This window comes from Miscanthus floridulus, chromosome 8, assembly GCF_019320115.1.
Source record: "Miscanthus floridulus cultivar M001 chromosome 8, ASM1932011v1, whole genome shotgun sequence".
NCBI classification, from domain to species: Eukaryota; Viridiplantae; Streptophyta; class Magnoliopsida; order Poales; family Poaceae; genus Miscanthus; species Miscanthus floridulus.
The window spans coordinates 152,285,627-152,304,640 of NC_089587.1; the positions used below are offsets into that span (position 1 = coordinate 152,285,627).

The 19,014-nt window shown below is 45.2% G+C and overlaps 1 protein-coding gene across 1 annotated transcript; it reads right to left on the bottom strand.

Moving 5' to 3' along the window:
* Window positions 1-6,648, bottom strand: LOC136477379 (MADS-box transcription factor 6-like). Its single transcript, XM_066475526.1, has 8 exons — window positions 6,209-6,648; window positions 3,462-3,540; window positions 2,491-2,552; window positions 2,219-2,318; window positions 1,195-1,236; window positions 887-928; window positions 580-734; window positions 1-454 (listed from the first exon to the last, which is right to left on the bottom strand). The coding sequence occupies exons 1-8, from the start codon at window positions 6,388-6,390 to the stop codon at window positions 355-357; spliced, it is 762 nt and encodes a 253-aa protein (XP_066331623.1). The 5' UTR covers window positions 6,391-6,648; the 3' UTR covers window positions 1-354.
* Window positions 6,649-19,014: the final 12,366 nt, after the last annotated feature.

Genomic DNA, 19,014 nt, shown 5'->3' on the forward strand with positions numbered 1-19,014 from the left:
TAAAGCAGAAAAATGATCCATAATAATGGTACTGAATCTTACATCAGCATAATAAGTACCGGTACAGATAATTTTGGTTCCTATGCACCAGCAACATAGAGGTATTTTTACAAATTACAAGATTCATGGTCCAAATGAAAAAAACATAGAAGTGCCACACCACAACCACATAGAATAAAGGTGCCGTTCTTAATTTAGTCATTACACACCAGATCGATATAAATTTAAAAGATATCCCACGTCGTGGCAAATCAAGCACTTGAGCATGGATATGCATGCATATACAGCACTGAATGCCTTTTTATTCGTTTCAACGTCCCACCATCTGATGGATGGATTGAGCTACAGAAGAACTCAAAGAACCCATCCCAGCATGAAGTTGTTCTCGCCTCCAGGGGCGCTCCTTGGGATATTATTGGCTGCCTCAGAAGGCAGAAACTGGTGATGAGGGTACCTGAAAACAGAGTCAGTTTTGTTCTGTTAGTACACTGCAATGATCAGCTTTATTAGTGATCAGTGAGCATCAGCATGCAGCTGCATGTGTGTTTCTTGAATTACGATCGACCAGGTGTATTATACCCGATTTGCAGAGTGGGTTCACAGTCTATAGCAACTGAGTGAGCAGGTGGATGAACATGATACGTGGCGCCGTCATGCTCCACGATGGTGCCGCCGGGAGCTGGCCAAGCGGCATGCTGCAAGGTCCTGTAGTTGCTAGAACCTTCAGCTTCAAGCTGTAGAATTGGACAACATATAGCAGTTATAGTAAACAAAACACTGTCCATATGTTAAAAACAAAAAAGATCATACGAATATTATAGGAGTATATACAGCTCTAATGTATATAATAGCTGTCGTTCCACTATATGAAACAGATAATAATGACCTTGTGTTTGAGTTGCTTGTTCATTTCTCCCAGGTGACGCTCCTGCATGCAGCAGTCCATCAGAATATGGCGAATATTTTAGACATTAGGATGAACGGCTAGCTGAATCTCGTGTACCCCTTATGCATACCTATCTACAGTTCTACATACACACATATATAGTTTTTCAGCTAAAGAACATGGATCATCCCTACTGTGCATAAGATAGAGTATACGCTCGAGCTGGCTACAGTACGTGTCTCAACCTAGCTATTATGCTGTAGAGTATTACTATTGTAAACAAAGTCTAGCTAGTATAAAATACGTACCTTTCTGCGAAGCTCTTCCACTTGCTCCATCATAAGTTGTGTCTGCCAACAATTTTGAGGAATAATTTAGTTCTAAAAATAAATAGAGAAGTATGTATATTTACATTTTTTTTCCTTTATAAGGACACTGATTAAATCAACAAAGCTGAGTTTCATATTGTGATGCTTTTTTTTCTGTAAGTTTTTTTTTTCTTGTATGCTCTTTTGGCTCATATTGTACGGGGCGATATATGGTTGGAGATTAGCCCTCTGCGTTTGTATTGGAATAGGAGGGGATACAGACTATTATTTGCTCTACCATTCGAAAGGTATCGGATCAAATCTATGTCAATTCAAGTTTTGATCATCATTGGGACTACCGAGTTCTGCTAATAATTTCATCTAGTAGTGTACTTCGATCTCTTTCTATGCATTAGATACTAATGATGTTATTTTCATTTTTTACTAACTTTCACAGGAAATAAAGATATAGCAGAATAAATAAATGTGGGAGTATATTTTAAGGTAAAACTTTCGCAGGCATGGCAACAAAAATGCTGGGATGCGCTTGCTTTATTGTGGCTAGCATGCTTATATAGGTTACCCTATTGTACCTTTCCTACGAAAAGCTAATAACATTGTACGACTTCATACATGTCCTGACATTTTAAAGCTAATAAAATAAGATTAATGGCCCATTTGTTGGTGACCCATATTATAACCTAATTAAAGTGTTTAATCTCCTTGCCTGCAGTTTTTTCAAATACTTGGAAGACGCATTGCTGTTTAATGAATTATCCACCACCATAAGAAAACGAAATACATTTATTATTGCTATGTTACACAGAGTTAATGTAAGTCACTAATTCTACCACTAGTAGGTGTCCAGGTGGGCATATACTACAAGCGCATTCCATTGCAGACAACATCATGTTCCTTTAGCTTGTATGAGTTCTATGATTGCACGAATCCTATGTATTGTTAGCACTGAAACTGAAGGGTTCTTTTCATAACATAATTAATTAGGGAAGACTGGGATATGAACCTTTCTCTGTCTTGCCTGTGACAAAGCACATTCTAGCTGTTTCTCTAGCTGCTGCAATTCCTTCACACTCAGTGGGCCAAGGTCCTCCCCAAGCAAGTGCCTGCTTTTCCAAATTATATAACATAAAAGTAAGTCAATTTTGTGGTCACTTAACATGTACAGTATTCGAATATACTTGTAGAAAATATGCATTTGCATTAGATACTTTAGAATAAATCTCATTGTAGAGATATTATACTATATTATCACATGTGAAAGTATGACAAACCAACCTCTGAGTGCGCTGCAAGGCCTCGAATTTTGCCCTCAGTTTTGACATTTCCTGGTACCAGCTCTAAACAGAATAATTATACACAACCTCATTAGTTCAATTGCATGGCAATTGTTACCTCTTATCTGCACGTTTTAATGCATTCAAGAACACAATGAGGGGTGACCTTTTAAGAATGTCTAGTACACACAAAAAACAAGAAGTTCTAGGTTGCAGAAACTTCACTGCATTCTATAGTTAGTTATCCTCGGCCTATGTCGGGATCGACCTTATTACACACAGCACGCAGCTACCATTGAAAAACAGCAGGAGTAGCCACTTTACAATGTCAAATATAGAAGGGGGGCTTTATGCTGTAGTAATTTCACTAAATTATAGAAATAGTGCCTAAGATCACAGTGTAGTAGGAGCTTCTTTACTACTAACAGCTACCGACTTGTATGTCATGTCAACAGACAAACTATATGAAACACATCTTTCTGGACTTGTATATGTATAGCACTTAGCAGGCATAATTTGTTTAATCTAAGCTAGCTAGATCAATGCATGAAACAGATATTGTTGGATCAACATTGGAAGAAAGAAAAAAATAGCACCAATAATTTCAGTTCTAAAAATGAATTCAGTTTCGCAGAAGTAGTTAACGCTCTCTTAGTTTGTCTATGGTTGTACCAAGAAAGCATTAAAAAATTATTTTCATTTGAAGTGGTTCCTTTGTCGGTAAATTATAAATATGTGAAAAGTTGAATGATAGCTAAGTTAGCACTGCAAACACAACAAAAACTTTTATGCTCCGATGTAATATCACCATCATAATAAGATCCATAATTGGTACACACTCTTCTCTTTTATTTGATTATAGCTCTCGTTTATGGTTGTATATGGAAGCAGACTAAACATAAATATTCACCAAAAAATATAAAGAGGGAACATATTTAATTATTTTTGAGGAGAAATAATTTGATGCCATACCTGAGTTTCAGAGAGTACACCATTGGAATCTTGAGCATTGTAGCAGCAATGTTGATACCTTTCTAATGTTTTTGTTATGCTGCACAGAAAGTTATATGTAAAAGGAATTGCTTGATGAAACTACAAAATATACTGAAAATGACTTCTAGAAACTAAAATGGCGAAGATGCTGCTGAGGAATGTATTGGTTTATGCAAAGGTTGACCTGTTTATATATACATATATAGCAATTGCTAAAATTATTTTATTCCTTCTTATATAAAAGAAGTCTGATTTCATGTGGAATTGGCTTATAATAAGTAAACCACATTAGCGTATGATGGTGTGCTCTCGTGACATGATAGATATGGGAATGAACTCTTTGTAGTTTATAGAACATTATTTGGGAGCTTCCATCTTTAGAACAACTAAAGTTGAAAATACTAAAGAACTAAAGTTGAAAATACTTTGTGAAAATTCATGAACCTCTTATAGTTATGCACTATAGCTACTTATATTCCCATAAGAATTACAAGAACACTACGTGAATACTTTGTGACGTAGCTATGGCTCTTTAGTTCCATTGACGTAGACATAGCTTTTTATTTTTGAGTCTTGTGCATATACTGCATGAAAATTTATTTGCAACACTAAAACTAATTCTAAATATATCTAAAGCTAATAACTTATTTCCCCACAGATGTCATCTAATTACTAAATCCATATTTTTGTCACGAAACTAATATATTTTTTGAAAACATAAAAAGAACCAAAATTTATAAAGCATGCATGCATATTATAATATGTAGTGGTACAAGAAGATGGAAACTAATTACTACATCCCGTTGGACTTAAATTTATTGTTTGAACATTAACATGTTCATTTTTTAAAACGAACATTAACCTCTTCATTGGCAATATGGGAGTTAGGAGAGCACCACCATAGACAATCGATTCTGCAAAATCAGGGTAAATACCTTGATGAAAGCAGACTAGTTCTATGATGCAATAGAACCCTAGTTAATTGGTGGTGAATCAGTTTAGCACTTTCTTCGTTAAACTAAAACATTTTTTTCAAGAAATTAAACTCAAAAGATTTAAACTAGCTCGAGGCAATCGTCTGGTCACTTTCCTACTACAAAACAATGCTCATATACTTCAATCATAAAATAGATCCATACATCACACAAATTAAAGACACATAATATAAGATGTCTCCCCCATATATCATAGTAAATTGGTAAGATGCAATGTTTAGTGGAGAGGTTCCAAGTCTGAACAACGTAAACAACACCAGAGCAATGCAATTTGGAAGTTTGGAGCTAGATATTATTATTCTCAACGACAGGCAACAATTTCATAATTCAAGTTACAAATCAATTGAGCAGACTAACACTTCAAAAAAGAAAAAAATGATCATGCGTAGGTGCATTCTATGAAAATTTTCTTTTTGGAAGTACAAACATAAGAAAGAAATAACTTCGTTTTATTAGTCTAGATCCGTCACATGAAGAAATAGGTAAGGTAAAAAAGGTCTTTAAGCAGCAGCGGATGACAAAGCAAGAAGTGCGAAATACATGAATGAAGTGCGTGCAAGCAACATACACTATCAATAAAGGCAAAAGAGCGACCGTTCATGGCTGAGTAGTACTGATGCATACACGCATAAAATGAGAACAAAGAAAAGAGCAAAACAGAAATAGTCTTCCGTGTATACCTTAAGAACAAACAAAGAATTGGGAAATGAAAGAGACACAAAAACAATGAGAAACAAGGGAGGAGGGTGAAAAGACAAGGGGCGAAACAGAAATATTTTCATCATGCTTCGAGCTTTCAACTTAAAATGTTGAGGCCTCCTGAAAATCTCAAGCAGATCTAGATCTTGTATGGAGGAAACGTAATAAAAAAAACTAAATTTGTATTGCCGAGCAAAGTGACAAGAAATCGTCAAAGAGAAAATAAGAAGAAGCAATAAGGAGCAATAATCGAGCAAGAGATAGAGATCAGGAAATAAGATGGAGGTAGCCAGAGCAAAACAAGCGCCAAGACAAGTCTGTGGGCAGCAGGATTTTCATATAAGGAGGTGCTGGATGAAAACGGAAAGAACATACTACACTTTCCCCTCTCAGACCACATCGGTGTTAACTCTCTACCCTCTTCCACTCAACGACGACGTACGATCCCCTATTAGCTCAGCAATAGAACAACCGGGCGTGTCTCTGACACGCGCACGCCCCAACACACGAAAGATGGCCACTCCAGATACCCGGAGAAGATGGAGGAAAGAGGTGGGCGACTTCTTCAAGTGCCCGGAGAAGCTGGAAGAAAGAGGCAAAGCGTAGGGCTAGTAGATCTGCTGAAAGGATGTTTCATGCCAGTTAGGGATCCACCCACCCCGGTTTATATGAACACCGCCATGCCCCTACACGCACAGATACACACGCGGATAGCAGGAATAAAATAACATGCTGCCTCACGCCAAGTCCAGGAACTACAGTTTTTTAGTAGCTTGGCTACTGCTGGCTTTCCTTCCTTGCTGCTAAAAAAGCATGAAATCACAGAGAAAGGAAAAAAAGGCACAAAGCCAACAGCAGGACATAATAAAAAGGAAAAATAAAGGCAGCAATTGAGCAAATAAAGCATCATGAGCGGATCTCTTTGTCAAGGAAAAGGCAGCTGCTAGCAGATCTGCTTGCAGGAGCTGAGAATTAAGATGAATTAGTGGCTGCGCGAGGGCTGTGCATGTGCTGATGGATCGGATCGCCTACCCGGCGCTGCCGAACTCGTAGAGCTTGCCGCGGCTGGAGAAGATGATGAGCGCGACCTCGGCGTCGCAGAGCACGGAGAGCTCGTAGGCCTTCTTGAGCAGGCCGTTGCGGCGCTTGGAGAAGGTGACCTGGCGGTTGATCTTGTTCTCGATCCGCTTCAGCTCAACTCGCCCCCTCCCCATGACGATCTCCTTCTCCTCCGTCCTAGCCTCCCTCCGAGCTTGCTCTCTCTCACACTCAAGCCGCTGTGCTTGCTCGCTCTTCTGCTGCCTGCCTGCTTATCCGCTGCTAGCTAGGCGACACCCCACAAAACAAGGCCGGCCCACAAGTGCTAAGCTTTGCATTGTGCGCGACGATATAATGAGCCGGGGCAGGACAGGAGCGGAATATCAGTGGAGAGAACGGGGAAAAAGGGCAGGGTCACTGTGTGGCTGCCCTGTAGCACGCTGCCGGTCTCTTCTCTCGCATCGCATCTTTTTCACGCGTCTCCATCCATCCATCCATCTATCTCCCTCTGCACTCTATCTCTCAGCTAGCTTTAAATTAAAGGAGAGGAGGGTAAATTTGGAGTGGCGCTGGCCAGTTAATTACCCACTGCCCGGGTTTAATTTACCCTAACGGGGAGGCCCGTGCCGAAACGGGGGCGCTCCAATGCGGCGGCCCCCACGCCACAAATATACACGGCGCGATGCATGATGCTGGGCAGGCATACACGAGAACGGCGGCCAAAGGGGCGAGCTACCCATGGAAAGAGAACCTCCTAGGCCTAACCCAAACCATGCAGGTCGCCATGCACCTCACCAGGGTCCAGGCTCCTCCCAGCCCTGGGCCGTTGCTTTCGCTTTGGACCACGCCGCGATCCAACCCTTCTCCGATCCGCCCGGTGGAGGCAGGCTGCCCAAAATTATAGATCCCTGTTTGATTCCATAACCCCAATTGCCAATTTTCCCTTGGGTGCTGCTAGTACGACTTGTGTGAGCCTGTAGTAGCGTATATGCTGTGAGCCGCCCGCCTTTGTGCCAAATTTCTCTGTAGGCAAGTATGGGACGACGACAACACACCCACCCATCATTGAGATGAGATCCATGCTGCTATTACACGATATGAGATGATGAGAAACTTAGATATATAGCGAATGATCGAGTAGCGGCGTGGCATTATTAGCGACGACTCGGCTTCGCTTTAATCCAGGCATTTTTCGGCAGTTTGATTTTAGGGCAGCATTCTAACTTAGGTACAGGAGTTAGAACCTGCTTTAGTGACTCCCTGATCTACTTGATTTGTTAGTAAAAACATTGCCATCTATAGTTGGCCTCTTTGGTTGGACCTCCCACCAGCTAGTTCATGGCAGCATTCTTAATCAAGCTCAATTTTGAAAAAGGACATATATTGTGGCAGAACCACCCCAATTATATGGTCCACATATACCTGTCATTGTCTTAAAGACATCTGACTCTGCACACGAGAGCCAGATAATTCAGGTAGTCTGTCGGGTGTCCTCGGGAAACCCTGAATCATCCACATTTTACATCTCATACAGGATCAACATGGAGTTACCACAACGTTACAACAGTTGGTACAAAAATAACTTGCATCGGAGTGCAAAATATTTACAATATTAGGTTACAAAACATATTCAGGTAAAAATTAAACTTAAGTTCTAAAAGATGGGAGAACTGCGGAAGCAACTTAAGTAAAACACCTAAGGTAGGAGAGACAACCAGATCATATCAAGCCCACCGACATGACCTCAACTAGCAGCATAAGTCAGGGGTTAACAAACCCCTGAGTACTTGAGGGTATTCAATAAGTCTTACCCAACAAAAAAAAAGACTCCAAGGGTATGTAGGCTGAATAAAAGTTGGAAGCAAGAGTAACTTTTATAGAAAAGTTTACTATAAGTGGATACTTACTTTTAATGTTTTAGCTTCGTATTAAGTTATTAATATATCTAGTTTGCACCTGTTCTATATCAATCACTTTATTAATCATCCAATCTCAACTTATATCATCTCGTAACCATAAGTAACCATGTTTTCATTGATTAACTACGATGATGGTGCGAGGATCAAGTCTCCTGTTACCGTACAGCAAACGACGATTCGAACCGATTAGAGTCAGCTGGGGTTTCCTTACCACACAACATATGCAGGCCCTAGACCTACATATATCAACATTCACTCGGATCCTCCAAAACGTGAATCGGTCTACGCTACCCGAGAGCACAGTACTCCACCTCCCTGCGTCACTCGTGGTGGATTCATAAGATGTGTACACGCTACTCTCACCATCTCCCATGTCCAGTGCGCAATTGTCTTTTCACATAATGGAATAGCCGAGGTATTAGGCTTACTGGAGTATGTGGTCAGTACTTACAAAAATCTTGATCCAAGGGCCAACAACGGACGATCCTTAACTGACACAGGCAGGCACTACGTCAAGACTCAAACTTGACGCAAGCAAAGAGTCCACCCGATCTCAAATTAAGCATTATCATATCATCACATGACCCAAAACAGAGTCGAGGTAAACCTATTCTTTGCAAACAATGAAACCATCGTTCGACTTCTACCGAAGTGTAAGCATTACTAAGCATTAGAGATATCGACCTATTCATACTAGCAAGGTATAACTAAGGATACCTGATTATCAAGGTAATCATGCAGCAACGGTATTCGACCAACTCCTAATTACTTAATGCACATCTCACAAGACTTAAAGTGTAATAAAGATTTGTAAATGCTATAGAAGGGTGGTATGCACCGGGGCTTGCCTGCGTTGCAGAGAAGGTTAGTTTCCACAGAGAGGTCCAGTAGTTAGACTTGGCACCAACACCACTGGTGGATGAATCTCCTCCGAGACTTGATCAACACGAACCTCGTCACTCTCGTAAGCACTACACGTATTGAAAATGATGCTTTCTTAACATGATGGACTACATACCATGATGCATGATGAGAGGCATACAAGTGCGTGAATGAAACTTAACAAACTTAAGAAAGTTGAGTACAGCTTTCCTTCACCAAAGAATTAGGGTCATTAGCATAAAAGTATTTTAGTTAATTAACTATTAATTTAATTAGTTATTAACATGAGAGCAACACTTATTATATTATACTAATCAAGCAAGGCAAGGTATTTAACTAACATTACACAAGATCAACCATGAGAGCAAACAAGGATCATTACATGACCTAAACACATGTATTTACTAACTAGTCAATTGAGTAAACTATTTTATTTATTAACTAACAAGTTAATTATGAGCACATCATGAAAGAAATTAAGTTGCCAAGGAACAGCAGGGGTTTGGTGTTCCAAGGTCCACAATCAAATCCAAAATCACATCAAATTCATTTAAGGATTTATAGAAATCATTTGTTATTTTTATTAATCCATAAAAGGCATTTAAACATACTTAAATTAATTAACCAAGTGACATATGTCAAAATAGTACCAAACTTTTTGTGAAGGTAGGTCTAAGCACATAATATTTACACAAAAAGTTTCATGATTATAGGGTTTATATTTTTATCTATAAAAATCATGCAAGGTCAATTTATTAATTAAAAGAGGTAATTTTAAAGCATAACAATATTAATGAAAATGATTATTTCATATTTTTATAGGTATAGTACATGATAAAAAGCATACACAAAAAGTTTCATAATTTTATCACTACTAATTATTTAAATATGAATTAAACAAGAATCATCACTTAATTAGCATTTTCTAATAATCAAAACATTGAAAACCGTTTGTCACTCAGCCCCTGCCAGCCTCTGTGACTGACAGGCGGGACCCTAGTAAACCGCACAGTGCTCCCGCGCACAGCCATGGGTGCACGGTGTTGACCGGCGGGTGCTCGTCGGTGGTGACCTCTCCGACGGCGAGACTTAGCCCGTCGGACTCCTCTCTTCCTCGCGCGCCTATTGGTCATGACGGATGAGTGGCTAGGGCATGGCAGCGACCTTGCCGGTGGCCATGGTGGCGCGGTGGATCTCCGTCATGGCGGCAACAACTCACGGCGAGATCTACAGCGATGCAAAGGTCACTGGCGCGTCCGCCTCACTCATGCGAGCACGCCCAAGGGGTCTATTGGGCACGCTAGGGTTAGCAGCGCAGCTGCCCACGACAACGGCGGCTCGGCGGAGCTGAGAACGTCGGCGTGACGGCGCTCCGATCACTATGACGCGGTAGATGTTAAACGGATGTCAGTGTTAGCATCAGGGTCTCACCACTAGTCAGGAAAGGCTGTTGGTTGGGACGGGATCGCAGCGAAGCTAGGTGACCGGCGTTGGAGGCAATGGCGGTGGCGCGAATCGACGGACATGGCGGCGTTCCGATGGAACATGTGCGGTAGAGATTAAAAGGGAAAGCCAATGAGTATCACGGCATAGTAAGGAACCCAAAACACCAAGAGAGAGAGAGAGCGGGAGGGAGCTGCTCTGGAGTGAGTTGGCCACGGTGAGGTACTCGCGGTAGCGATGGGGACAAACGGCGCGGCGGGTGATTCTGGCAGAGCGGACTGGCGCGAGTGGGCTCTGGTGATGCGCAAGGATAAGGCGGAGCTAGAGCTACGAGCAATTGGACTGAGGTGCGAAGGCGGTGGCCAATTTTTCCGACGATGGAGTGCTTGGCGGCAGCGCTAGAAGAAGAGAAAATGATGACGGCAGCTGGCTCGGTGAGATAAGGACACAGGTGAAACGTCGAGGCTGGACAACAGCTGCTTGCGATGTGGCTGGCGAAGCGGTGCGTGTCCACGTGCGCGAAGCCAGCTAACGAGGTCGGTGGCCGACTCCGGCAAAGCAGCTGTGTGACAGTTGTTTGAATAAGTCCTGAGCCCACTAATCTTAGTATGTAGAAGGCAGTTGGCGCCATTAGCGGCTGTGCTAAGAATGCGGCATATCCCAGGGTGTTGGGATGGCAACAACCGATCACGAGCATGCCGTGATTATCTCAATCATTTGTTACCATGTAATCCTGCATGTACTTTGTTTATTTAGTAAGAAACAATCAACAGAAAAGATGCCGCTTTGCAGCACCAAAAACTATGTGTCCACTTGTGTTTGCGTGCATTTATCGTTCTCTCATCAAGATCAGAATTCTGACAATTGGTATCAGAGCCCGGGTTCCGCCGTTGCCATGTCGCAGTCGCCATCCAAGAAGCTGCCGACGGGTGATGGCTCCGGCGAGAAGAAGCCACAACCGTCGCATTCACCACAACGTCGCCGTGGTCGCTCCCACAGCCGCCGCTCACGCACTCAGGACGCTGGGTCACGCGTTGTAGAGCACATCGTCGAGCGGCCATCGGCGAACGTCGCATGGCCGATGTTGACCCGGACTAACTATCCGGAGTGGGCCCTAGTGATGGAGGTGAACTTCTAGACTCTCTGCGTCTAGGACTCCATCCACCTTGGCATCAACGACGATCCCGACGATGATGAGTACCACGATGACACACAAGCAATGGCCGGACTCCTACGCTTGGTGCCGTCCGAGCTCTGGAGCACTCTCACCAGGAAGGGCACCATGAAGGAAGCGTGGGACGCGATCAAGAACCTGCGGATCGGCGACGAGTGCGCCCGCGATGCCAGCGCACAGCAGCTCCACCGAGAATTTGACGTTCTCTCCTTCAAGGAAGGAGAGACCATCAACGAGTTTGGCATCCGCATCACCACGCTTGCCTTCAATCTTTGCTCCCTTGGCGACAACATCACCGATGCAGAGGTAGTGAAGAAATTGCTGCAGGTGGTCCCGGACAAGCTAAGTCAGGCCGCCGTCTCCCACGAGATGTTCCTTGGCCTGAACAAGGTCACCATCGAGGAGGTGATCGGGCAGCTACGCATGTTCGAGGAGCGCGCTAAGCCCAAGGAGATCACGGACGTCATGGGGCGCCTGATGCTCTATGAGGAGGACTGGAAGCCCGCCGCAAAGCACACCGTGAGGAGGAGAACTCTGGCGGCAGCGCGGGATCCAGCAGACACGAAAAGCGCCAGGTGCGCGGTCGTGGCCATGGGGGCGCAGGCACCTCATCGCATGATGGCTGTGATGGCAAGAACATGGGCGCTGGGAACGCTGGTGGCGGGAAGCCACCACCCGACGATCACTGCAACAACTGCGACAAAACTAGCCACTGGGCCAAGGATTGTCGCGGTAGGAAGAAGGCCACGACCCATGTCGTGCAGGCTGAAGAAGAAGAAGGAGCACTGATGTACGTCGCGGCGGAATCCGAGGTAGTCACGTCGCATAGATCCGCTTCATCTTCAAGGCCGCCGCTGCCTGTTGTCAAACCGCAGACTAGTGTCAACCTCATCGAATGCAAGGTCCTCCTACACCTCAACAGCGAGGAGGAGATAGAGGCCATGGGACCTCACTGCTGGGCGCTCGACACCGGTGTGACGAACCACATGACAGGGTCGCGGAACGTCTTCGCCGAGCTGGACACCGGTGTCACTGGAACTGTCAAGTTTGGTGACGAGTCGGTGGTCGACATCGAGGGCAAGGGCACTATCCTCTTCGCCTGCAAGTCCGGGGAACACCGTCACCTTGATGGGGTCTACTACATCCTGCGCCTCACCACCAACATCATTAGCCTCGGGCAGATGGATGAGGATGGGTTCAAGGTCGACATCGAGTCCGACATCCTACGACTCTTCGATCTGCGGCGATAACTCCTCGCAAAGGTGTACCGCACATCGAGCTGGCTCTACTACCTCGACATGAATGTCGGTGCCCTGGTGTGTCTCACCGCTGGTGCCGGCGACATCGCGTGGTGGTGGCACGAACGGTACGGGCACCTCAACTTCCAATCGCTGCAGAAGCTGGGACGCGCGGACATGGTGCATGGTCTGCCCTCCATTGACCGCATCGAACAGGTTTGTGAAGACTGCATCTTGGCGGAGCAGAAGCGTACGCCATTTCCCCAGGCGGCGAAGTACCACGCTCGGGAGGAGCTCGAACTATTCCATGGAGACCTCTATGGGCCAATCTCGCCACCAACTCCAGCCGAGAATGTCTACTTTTTTCTACTCATTGATGACATGAGCCGTTTTATGTGGCTCACGCTTTTGCGCATGAAGGCGGATGCGCCGGCGGCAATCATGGTGTTCCAGGCTCATGCCGAGCGCGAGACTGGCAAGAAACTGAAGGTGCTTCACACTGACAATGGTGGTGAGTTCACTTTGGTTGAGTTTGGTGAGCACTGTGCAGGAGAAGGGATCCAACACCATCACTCGGCGCCGTACTTGCCACAGCAAAATAGCGTCGTAGAGCACCAGAATTAGATGATCGTGGGGACGGCCAGGAGCATCCTGCGCACCAGCGGCATGCCCGAGCACTTCTGGGGAGAGGCGGTGCACACCGCTGTCTACCTGCTCAATCGGGTGCCGACGAGTGCGCTCGACAGGATGACACCGTACCAGGCATGGTACAGGAAGAAGCCGCATGTACACTTGCTCAAAGTGTTTGGGTGTGTGGCCTACATCAAGTGCCTTCGCCCGCACATTAGCAAGCTCGACGATCGTGGGCAAAAGGTCGTCTTCATCGGCTACGAAGACGGGTCGAAGGAGTACCGCTTCTACGACCCCAGCATGGAGCGTGTCCACATCTCGCGCGATGCCATCTTTGACAAGGGCGCGCGCTGGGAGTGGGGTGAGTCATCAGCAAGCCTCGAGTTTGAGCCATTCACCGTCGAGTGTGAGTACCAGCTCAGGCGGGAACATTCGGAGCTTCGGTCCACGAGTTCGTCTCACCTGTGCCAGCATCCTCGTGCACGCCGGAGGTACAGCCTGCGTCACCACCTCCAACTACTCCCAGCGCCTCCACAGAGGTGCATGTCGAGTTTGTGACGCCGCTCACCACCGACGACAACCTCGACGCTGATGATGACGAGGACGTGGAGCACCGGTACAGAACGCTCGACAACATTTTGGGCACGAACGCCGTGCTCGGGCTAGCTGACCGCGAGGTCGGGGAAGCCAAGCTGCACAATGTCAGTGTGGAGGAGCCCAAGTCCCTAAAGGATGCAAGTGATGATCCAAACTGGACTGCCGCAATGGAGGAGAAGAAGTCGATCCGCGACAACAACACTTGGTCACTGGTGGAGCTCCCGCACGGACATCACGCCATCAGTTTGAAGTGGGTGTACAAAGTCAAGCGCGACGAGAACGGGAGCATCGTCAAGTATAAAGCTCGCCTTGTCGCCAAGGGCTATGTGCAGTGTCACGGCATTGACTTCGAAGAGGTGTTCGCTCCCATCGCTCGACTGGAGTCGATGCGCCTGCTCCTCGCCATCACGACACACTACGGCTGGGGCGTTCATCATATGGACATCAAATCGGTGTTCCTCAACGGGGAGCTCCAGGAGGAGGTGTATGTTCAATAGCCCCCTAGGTTCGTCGACGGGAAGCACAAGCACAAGGTGCTTCGACTCCACAAAGCACTGTATGGACTCCGTCAGGCTCCACGGGCTTGGAACCATAAGCTTGACGCCTCGTTGATGGGGCTCGGCTTCACCCGCTGCATCAACGAACATGGGATGTATACCCATGGAAAAGTAGCAGCGCACCTGATCATGGGCGTGTACGTTGATGATCTAATCATCACCGGAGGTGATGCAGGTGCAGTGAGCAGGTTCAAGGCATAGATGATGAACACTTTCCACATGAGCGACATTGGGCTTCTCTCCTACTATTCGGCCTAGAGGTGACGCAGGGAGCCCATGGGATCATGCTCCATCAAGGTGCCTACGCCATCAAGATCCTCGAGAAGGCAGGGCTGGCAGCTTGCAATCCAAGTACTACGCCCATGGAGGTGAAGCTAAAGCTGCTGAAGGAAGGGTCAACGCCGAGTGTGGATGCTATTGAGTACCGTAGCCTCATCGGGAGCCTCAGGTACCTGTGCAACTCCAGACCCGACTTGGCGTATGCTGTGGGTTATCTTAGTCGCTTCATGGAGGCACCACGCCAAGAGCACCTCGCTGCTGTCAAGGGCGTCCTACGCTATGTGGTAGGGACGTTGCATTGGGGCCTGCACTACCATCCTGGAAGGAAGAATGAAGGCACTCCGAAGCTGGTGGGTTACTCCGATAGTGACCTAGATGGAGACGTCAACGACCAGAAGAGCACCAGTGGCCTCATCTTCTTCCTTGCAGGTGGGCCAATTGCATGGCAGTCGGTGAAGCAAAAGGTAGTCGCACTGTCTTCCTGTGAAGCAGAATACATCGCGGCTGCACAAGCTGCGTGTGAGGTAGTTTGGCTGGCACGCTTGCTAGCTGAGCTCATCGAAGGAGCAGTCCTCGCGTCCAAGCTCAAGGTGGACAACAAGTCCGCCATCGCATTGATGAAGAACCCTATGCATCATGACCAGAGTAAGCATATTGATGTGAAGTTCCACTTCATCCGGGAGTGCTGCGACAGGAAGCTGATCGACGTCGAGTTCGTTGGCACTAAACTGCAGCTGGGCGACATCCTCACTAAAGCGCTCGGGCGCGTTTGGTTTCAGGAGCTTCGAGGTGAGATCGGCATGAAGAATTTAGTTTAGTTGCTCTAGGACTTAGGAGGAGATTGTTTGAATAAGTCCTGAGCCCGCTAATCTTAGTATGTAGAAGGCAGTTGGCGCCATTAGCGGCTGTGCTAAGAATGCGGCATGTCCCAGGGTGTTGGGATGGCAACAACCGATCACGAGCATGCCATGATTTTCTCAGTCATTTGTTACCATGTAATCCTACATGTACTTTGTTTATTTAGTAAGAAACAATCAACAGAAAAGCTGCCGCTTTGTAGCACCAAAAACTGCGTGTCCACTTGTGTTCGCGTGCGTTTATCGTTCTCTCATCGAGATCGGAATTCTGACAACAGTTGCTCTCATGCTACTGTTCAAGCCTGACAACCCGACTACCCTCCTCTTTTTCTCCCAAATTTGTACAGAACCTTGATGACCTCCCTTAATAAATGTTGTTCATCAATTGTAGATCTCCAACTTCTATTAAGGATCCAACATCAAAAGATCAACAGAGTGAGAGATCCAGAGGGAGAAACAGAGGTAGATCGAAACTAGATTCAGAACATTCATTTAGGGTTTTAAAAAACAGTTTTAGGTTAGCAACTTTGAGCAATCAATTAGTGATCAACCAGTTATTAAACATATCAACTAATTACACATTATCATGGATCAAACATAGCACCAAACAATTTGAACAAAGTTTAGACAAGTTTTATTTATGAAATTTCATTTGATAAATCTCCAAAGATTGAACTTATTAACTAGTTTCCAGGGACTTAGCCATAAAAATGACTGCATAGTCAGCATTAATTCAACTTTTGGAGCTCAATTTTAAACATGTTTAACTTGGAAACATCATCACATATTGATTCTACATGAAAGTGCATACTTTGAACTACAAAGTTTATATTAACCAAATTTTAATTGTTTAAGCAAAATCTCATATATAAATTCACAAAGAACCTTAATTGATATTTATGACAACATTTCATGCAACATATGAAACATAACAATTGCAACATATGAAACACTATATATGCAACATAGCAAAGCTATAAATGAAACATCACTTTATGCAACACATGAAACATCACATGTGCAACATGGACATGCTCTTATTGAAACATAAAATGCATTAATGGAACATTACTTGATATATGAATGCATTTATGCCTTAATGCTTGTTGATTATGCTTCATGATGCACATGATCAAGTTTTAACTGCTTTTTAACATTGGGATGTTACATATATACCGGACAGTTGGTAATTCGTTTCCCTTTCGTATCGGCACATCATACGCCCGCTCTATTTTAAAACAAATATGGTAAAAGAACTAACCTTTTTGAACTTATGCAATTAAATTTGAAAAGGCCCATTTAGAAATGGGGGAACACATCCCAAATTCTTATTCTGGTCCCAATCCCATATTTGCAAGGATCAAGTAACTTGTATAAATCGAAGAGGTTGGTCAACAAAGGAGTACTCATGTATTTTGAGAGTATGAGGACATGAATAACACCCAAGGACAAGTTCACCAACCATTCGTGTACTTTTACTATATTCAACGTAGAGCATTGGCTTATATATGATTGACAATTGTTTTACCTTTACAATGTAATTTATCTTTGTTTTGCACATGCCTTAATTACAAAAAAGATTTGTGAAGTAAAATATAAAAGTATGAACCCAGAGAAAAACAATTTCTTCACAGTAAATCTAAATATACATTATGACCTTTTCAATTCTTGTGAGAACTGATTCTTTGTATTTTCTACTCACTTTGAATATTTATGTGATCTCTAACTTTTTGTAGACACATACAACTCTTTTCTATTATTCATTTATTGTTGAACGAGGTGAAAACATGCACTCTACTTCCACCGGTAAAAACATGTCGTTTAGAACAAAATTTGGTCAAACCTTAAAATTGCAAACTTAAGTAACTTTAATAAATACTTGGCCAAGGGCGTCCGCCCCATCCGGACGCTGTCTTCGTAGGCTTGCGTAGCTGACAGGCCCAACAGGTGTTCTCTTTCCCACTCGCACTCGCATCTGGCTGTCGGGCATCACCGCGCATCCACGCTGCCGCACTCTGCCTTGCCATGACCCCTTCCGCACCGCACGGCCCGTGCCCCGCGTGGCGGCGCACGCTACGCCCACCCCCTACCACGCCGCACCCCATCGTCGGCTGCATCACGTCACCATCCCGCGCCTTGCCCCTATCCACCGGTGTGCCCCATCCACCTCGCCCGTCACAGTCATGGCAGGCACCATGCCGCTACCACCTCGGCGCCGCTAGGATGAGGTCGCCGCCGGTCCGGACTTCGTCTCCCACGGCCGGCTGAAGACACCGCTGCAGGAAGGGGAGGCCTGCGCAGCTGGGCCATTTGCTCTCGACGTTCCCCTGGACCCGAGGTTGCTGGCTACCGCAATCCCCCACCGAGTAGGCCATGGCCACCGGCAACGCCGTGTTTCAAGTGTTTCAGCCGTTTCAGACTTATGTTTCAAGCGTTTCATCTAAATGTTATAAAAATTGATCTGGGATGTTGCATATGTTATAATGGCAATATACACATGTTGCAAGTCTATGTTTTAGGTGTTTCAGACATTCAAATGTTTCATCCAGATGTTTCAAAAGTTGATCTGGTGTTGCACATGTTGCAATGGCTATACACGCATGTTTCAAGTGTTCCGTCTGTTTTCAGACGTATGTTGCAATTGTTTCATGAATGTTTCAAAAGTAGATCTTGTGTCGTAGGCCGCTATCTGCCTACTGCTGTTGGTGCACCGCCGTGGTTCACGTGCCGGCGTCTGAGGCCTGCAAACGCCTCTGCGGTGCCCATCCGCATGCGGGCCAGGTTGGCACAGGTCGCAGTTTCGTCGCGCGGGTGCGGCATGGGCGTGGGCGCGCGGTTCCGCCGTGCGGTTGCAGGATGAGCACGGGGGCGCGGTTCCGGACGTTGGCGCTGGTTGGGAAAGGGACAGGGGGCGTGGGATGTGATGCGGGCATGGGGCGTGGGAGTTACGTTCAGACGCGGGTCTGGGGCCGAATGTCCGGGCGCTAGCCTTACCGTTATTATTATAGTTTAGAAGCATGCAAGTTATTGTGATTTGTAGTCAAATATACTAGCAAAGTCTCATGAAGTCTAAGTACTATAAATATATATATATATATATATATATATATATATATATATATATATATATATATATATATATATATATATATATATATATATAATATTGTACAAAGAAATTGGTCAAAGGTACGCATGGAGTACCACCAAAATCAAATGTGACA

Bases quoted from the DNA above. Each gene is read 5' to 3' on its own strand.
- LOC136477379 (XM_066475526.1), bottom strand. From the start codon at position 6,390: ATGGGGAGGGGGCGAGTTGAGCTGAAGCGGATCGAGAACAAGATCAAC. The intron at 3,541-6,208 runs GTAGGCGATCCG...CTTTCTGTGCAG, and splicing joins TACGAGTTCGGCAGCGCCGG to CATAACAAAAACATTAGAAA. The intron at 1,237-2,218 runs GTTCATATCCCA...AATTGTTGGCAG, and splicing joins CACAGGCAAGACAGAGAAAG to ACACAACTTATGATGGAGCA.